We start from the raw sequence: 6,290 nt of genomic DNA, 5'->3' as shown, positions 1-6,290 counted from the left end.
ACACAGTCACACACACAGTTTTAATAAAAAAGCATTTTTATTTATTAAAATATGCAAAAATGTTTCTCACCAAAACATGTCAATGAATTCAAGTCAGACCGTAAAAAAATATTAAAGTACTGGCTAACGTCAATGAAAATATTTAGGTTCTATATGTCCAAGCTGAATTATGGTCGCGACAAACTGAACTGGCACACATGAAATTACCTTTAAAAAAAACTTTTAAAAATGAAACGTTTTTGATCCAGTTCTTTAAACCGAACTGTTCGAAAGAACCGATTCGCCTAAATGAATCAGACACTCGATTACTACTTCCGTCGCGCACATTCTGCGAAAGCATTTCGCTACTTGAAGTTGGCGGAGACTTTTAACTCAAGTGTTGCATGAATACAACTGCCTCTTCTTCCACGGCCATGGAGGACGAATGGGAGGAGGAGGAGCAGTTGGTTGTGGCGGAACTGTCTGGAATGATCAGCTCTGATTTACTCTCCAGTCAGCAGAGCACCTGTAAGATAGTGGACATTGACAGCGAGCAGCCCATGATGCAGGTGGGTCGGTATCTGTTCGCTGGTGAGTACGAGGACGCCATCGGAACATGTGTGTTTTTTGAAGAGGGTGGTGCAGACTCTAATCCAGCCCTTAAATACAAATGTCACACGATGAAGAAACTGATGCTGCAGCGGACCTTTCTGTCCGAGAGGAAGGAGGACGAGCCCGTCTCTAACCGCATAGAGGTGCTGGCTCTCCACGACGAAGAGTCGTTCGGCCGGAAGAGCGCAGTTTGTCACTACCTGGACCCGATAGACACGGAGAAATCGGTGCTAGACGAACCTAAAGATGGCGATGATCCAGAGATGAGCGACGAATCTGCGGATGAACTGGATGAGACTGAGGCGGGAGCCGCGCTTCTGGAGACGATGAACGCCAGCGGCTCTTCTGCACAGGTGGATGGTGGCTCCTGAGAGACTGATTGATTTCTGACATTGTGCATTCTGTAAATATAAGCTTTCTGTTTAATAAAAGTTTTATATTTTGTAGCCCAGTATGGATGTCTGTCCTAAATAATTTGCATAATTATATGCGCAATATTATCCATCTATCATTTGTCTGTCTATCAATCTATCCATCATCTGTCGATGTATCTATCAATCCATATATCATGTCTGTCTATCCATCAATTTATTATCGATCTATCTATCATCTGTCTGTCTATCCATCAATTTATCATCCATCTATCAGTCTATCTATCCATCAACTTATCATACATCTAGCTGTCTATCCATCAATTTATCATCCATCAGTCTATCTATCCATCAACTTATACATCTAGCTGTCTATCCATCAATTTATCATCCATCTATCTGTCTATCCATCAATTTATCATCCATCTATCTGTCTATCCATCAATTTATCATCCATCTATCAGTCTATCCATCAATTTATCATCCATCAATCTATCTATCCATCAATTTATACATCTAGCTGTCTATCCATCAATTTATCATCCATCTATCTGTCTATCCATCAATTTATCATCCATCTTTTGTCGACAGAAGGAGGCGGCCGCCTCATAATTCTCTATGCAGGAAAAACCCTGCTGAGACGCAAGAAGAAAGCAAAAATATATATTTTTAATAAGGAAAATGACAAAAATAGTAACTCACAGTGACTTGGATAAATTACTTTAATCTGATTACTGGTTTGGAAATAGTAACGCGTTACTGGCATCACTGCTCCTAAACCACACAACATACAAAGACAAATGAACCCACTTGTTAATATAATTCTGACACCAGAGGCCTATTGCACAAAACTAGGATAAGGGATTAAGCCGGGATATCTTGGTGATCCTGGCTCAATTTATCCGTGATCCGGTTGCACTAAAGCTGGATAGGGTGGCAGTTGGATGTTATGGTATAAATTACCATGGAGATTTATTCTGTGGAGCTAGCCTGCTCCAGACCAGGCTAAATTCCAGGATCTATTTAATCTCATCCCTTATGTCAGTCAGCAGTCACCACAAACGGAAACCAATAGTTATTCCACTGCCCACTACACATTGTTATCACATATAACTAGACCCACTGTCATTATTTAAACGTTTGTGATCATAATTTCAATAATTTTGGATAAATTATGATTTTTAGATGATGTTGCTATCATTAGATAATTTACGGTTTCCCATAGACTATAAGGCTATATATAAACATGATAGAATATTAGGGCCACAGAGGAAAAAAAAGAAAAGTCACAGACTTCGAAAAATTACGTCATAAAATTGTAACCCGTTGTTTTAGAGGAAGACGGTTGTTAAAATGACAGCTGTGGGGCATTTCGTGGAATTGTTCTTCAGTATGGTTTCACAAACAAGGACATACTTAATCTTTTGGCACATCAGCGTCACATTGTCATAAGTATCAGGACTGTAAAAAGAATATGCATCTTTTCCGCAGAAAGAACCAGCCTCATAAATGTATGACTTTTTCCTTCTTCCTCAGTGTGGCCCTAATACTCGGTCGTATAAAATACACATTCCATATAAATATAAAAACACAAAGTGTAACATTAGGTTCCTTTATTGAATAAGGATAAAACAAAGCAGGTAAACCATCAGCTCCTTTCGAAACTGAAGTCACACAGTCACACAATACAACAAAAGGATAAATACACATTCAAAGATAGATATTATATATATATATAAATATATATATATATATATATATAAAAAACACACCCCGCTTGTCTGCACACTGAAATAAATGCAGGACAAATCCATACACATCAACTGAACAGACAAATGAATGGAAGCAGTAGCCTCCCTGCAAGCTTGTATTACACACAGTATACAGCACAAACATCATAAGAGGCCAAAAAAAAAAAAATCGGTGGACAGCATAAGAAGCAGAGTACAACGGCTAAGATTAAACTGTACTACTGAGCGTAGTAATTATGTAAGCCTTTGATTATAATTTATCAAAGCCACAGTGTGATGGGGTTACTTTACACAATTTCACTCATATCTGTTGTCCATTTCAATTAAAAGTTTAACTGTTTCATAATCAGAGTGCAACTGTGTTTTTGGAGATGTGAATGAACTATTTGGATTGTAATTGTGATGTTTCAGCGGAGCGGTGAGTGTGTAATTGTGCACTACTTACGCATTCAGGAGGTCTGCAATACTTTTTCTCTTTGCTTTATCACTGTGGCGGTGTTGCCTTTCTTCTTAATTATGTCTTTTACCTCCTCGTATGCCTCCATGAGGATTTGTGCCTCCAACGGGGAAAAGTACGCCGCTCTAGTTGCCATGGTGAATCAGTGAATCTGTGATCGGTGGCGGCTCTATTTGAGTGAGCCGTGAGCGCGCACCTATCCAAGATTGGTTTAACCTGGCTTGATGAATCCGTGTCTGCTCATCCTGGCTTGGTCTTTGTGCAACCAATTAAGCCTGGATGCACTTGTTTTGGCTTCATTGAGCTCAGCTCAGTCATTTATCCTGGATGTCTTAATTCTACTTTTGTGCAACGGGCCTCAGGAATCAAATGGAAAGGATATATCATTGACATGGTACAACCACTCTATTGGTGAAAAACAGGCAAATAACACATTTTAGGCTCATAATGATGTAACTTTTGCTATTTTGTTTTGCAAATGTAGCCGTATAAATCTAATTTATTCTGTTATTACATTTGCAAGGTTATTAATTTGATCCCTATTAAATGGATAAATGATCATCATCGTTGTTTATCATCGATCTCCACCTCATCCCCTTCCCACTCTCCATCATCACTGGGGACACCAGCAGCAAACAGGTCGATGAGAGTTGGGGCCAGAATTGGTCCACAAGACCAGACAGGCTCCAAAATCCCTCCGTCCGTCTTCTTCCACCCCAGACCCTCGTCATAGTGTTTAGGCCTCTGGAAGATGGGCTCAGCTGCCCGCTTGGCCGCTGGATGTGAGGGATGAGTGAGTCTTGGCAGTGGGGCAGGCGAGCAAAATCGACTCTCGACTTAATGCTGAGGGTCTCGTGTTCTCTCACAATCTTCTTGAGCATCTTGCTCCTGACCTGCTTGACTGATGTCTCACACGCTTGACTGTACATCACACACGTGAAGACCTCCAGCTGCTCCTGCACTTCCAACTTTACCTTCCACTCATCGCCCAGCTGACTGGAGAAAGATTGTTGGGATAATTGCTAAGTTTGCTCTCTCCAAATATTCTATTCAATACATTCAAATTCAATTGTCTAAAATTCATCCACCAACCTGAAAGCCTTTTGAAATTTGGGGTTCTTCTGGAGCTTTTTGAGCGGTGTCACCTTGCCCTTGCCTTTGAAGGTGGTGGTACAGTCCTCACCACTAAACACACAGTAGCCGAGCAGGTGCTGCAGTACGGCTGCCCAAGAGGAGTGGCCAGCTCTGGGACATTGACCAGCTGACGGTGCCGGCCCATGCCAGTGTCGAGGTAGATGACGAGGTTGATGGTGTCAGCGTGATGCAGGAAGAAGAAGATGTCGGTGTCCAGGGTCCTCACTACTGCCGACTTGAATCCCAGCTTGACGGCATGATGCAGGCGGAGCACAACCGGCTTTCTATCTCCTCCTGGTCTGACTGGAGGGCATGGATCTCAATAAACTCAACCTGAAATGGCAGAAAACACCCCAATGCACGGTAGCTTATATTCTTGGCAAACAATCTTCTAACACAAGACCTCACTGAAGTTTCCTAGGTATGGATCAATCAACTTCTCCATCCGACGACATTAGCTGATGAGCTGTTCCCTCCACAATGAAAGCAGCCGCCTCGCACTTCTCCAGGTGGGATGCTTCCTCCTTCCTCCCCCAGACCTCGAGCATCAACTGATAAACGATAGAAAGCGAGTTTAATTGTATCGATATGAGCAGGGGTTTGGCAGCCCTGAGTGAGGGAGATTAATATTATTAACCTTATAAAGCCTATTGTATAATATTTTATATGCAAATTTCTAAGGCCTTTTTGATCATGATAGACATAATCAAAACTTTGCTGAAAAATCTACTGTTGTCTGATTTATAGTTTGATTATTCATACACAATGTTTTAGAAAACCCATGTTAAAATGTGAGTATCAAATATGATCCATCAGGCTTTTGAGTTTATTTGTTCATCTTTCAGTCATCAAAAACTACAGAGCTTTGATCGTGAAAGCATTTAAATATAATCTTACGTTATAGGGGAATATAGAGTGACAACTGATATTTATATGCATTTTAAGTCTATTACAAAGATCTCACTGGCTGACATTACAAGCTATCAGAATTTCATCATACGTTTGGACAATATAAATATCAGCAGGTACACCAAATTACAAATTTTTGCACAGTTTGGGCTTCTGAATAAAATTGAGGTGTTTTTTTTCCCTTTTTGAAAATATTGGCATTATTTACTAATAATGCCATAGTATATGTGCCATAAAAGCCTGAAGTATGAAACTCAGCTAAACACACACATATATAAACTTACATTTTAATACCCTGAAAAAAGTTAAAATAATAAGAACTACAAAAATTCACCATTAAACTAATACAAGGGAACATTATTTAATAATTTTTTTATTCATATGCAATAATATAGCAAAATATAGTAAAAATAAATAAAAGTATTTACCAACCCATTTTGATGCATGCAGAGTAAGGTGACCAGATTTCTGAAATGGAAACCGGGGACATTTCCTATTTGATTGGTCAAAATATCACTAAGAAATCTCATTTATTATTGGGCCTGTCTATTAATTAAAAACGGGGACAATATATTTTTGAATGTTTTTTGTTGTCGTTGTGGGCTCCCTATATTATTATTAACATTAATAATTATTATGATTTAGTTTGATTATTACGATTTTTGGTCTGGTTTTAATACAATTCACCGCACCCGCAAAAACAAAACAAAAAAACAATAAAACAATGAAAACAGTTAATAGTAAAACCACCACTGTAAATCACAAGCCGTTCAAAACAATATTAGAACACGACTTAACAAAAACACATTACACAAATAAAACAACATAAATATGATATGATGAATAAAACTATTTAACAAATGTAAATGTATTTAATACTTTCATTTTCAGAAGTTTATGGGTGATTCTTCAATTGGGGGCTATTTTGCCATCTTACATTTTGATGAATGAAATTTGGTTGAATTTTGTTAGAATTATGTCAAGACAATGTTTACATGCTTTGATGTAAAGATATAATAATGGCCACGACTGAGCTGAAATATAATTTGAGTATTTTATATCTATTTGCCAACTGGT

General features: G+C 38.8%; 1 protein-coding gene across 1 annotated transcript in view; it reads left to right on the top strand.

The window, feature by feature from the left end:
- The window catches only part of gtf3c6 (general transcription factor IIIC, polypeptide 6, alpha), a 1,355,101-nt gene extending 1,354,057 nt beyond the window's left edge, over positions 1 to 1,044 (top strand). Inside the window, exon 5 of the mRNA XM_079837554.1 lies at positions 355 to 1,044. Within this exon, the coding sequence (XP_079693680.1) occupies positions 384 to 962 (579 nt within the window). The 5' untranslated portion in view covers positions 355 to 383 and the 3' untranslated portion in view covers positions 963 to 1,044. The remainder of the gene's footprint in view (positions 1 to 354) is intronic.
- The last annotated feature ends 5,246 nt before the right edge of the window (positions 1,045 to 6,290 follow it).

The sequence above is a fragment of the Gobio gobio genome (genome assembly GCF_949357685.1).
Source record: "Gobio gobio genome assembly, chromosome: 15".
Taxonomy (NCBI): domain Eukaryota; kingdom Metazoa; phylum Chordata; class Actinopteri; order Cypriniformes; family Gobionidae; genus Gobio; species Gobio gobio.
Note: the sequence above shows the minus strand (reverse complement) of the source record. Positions and strands in the feature narration are given on the sequence as shown.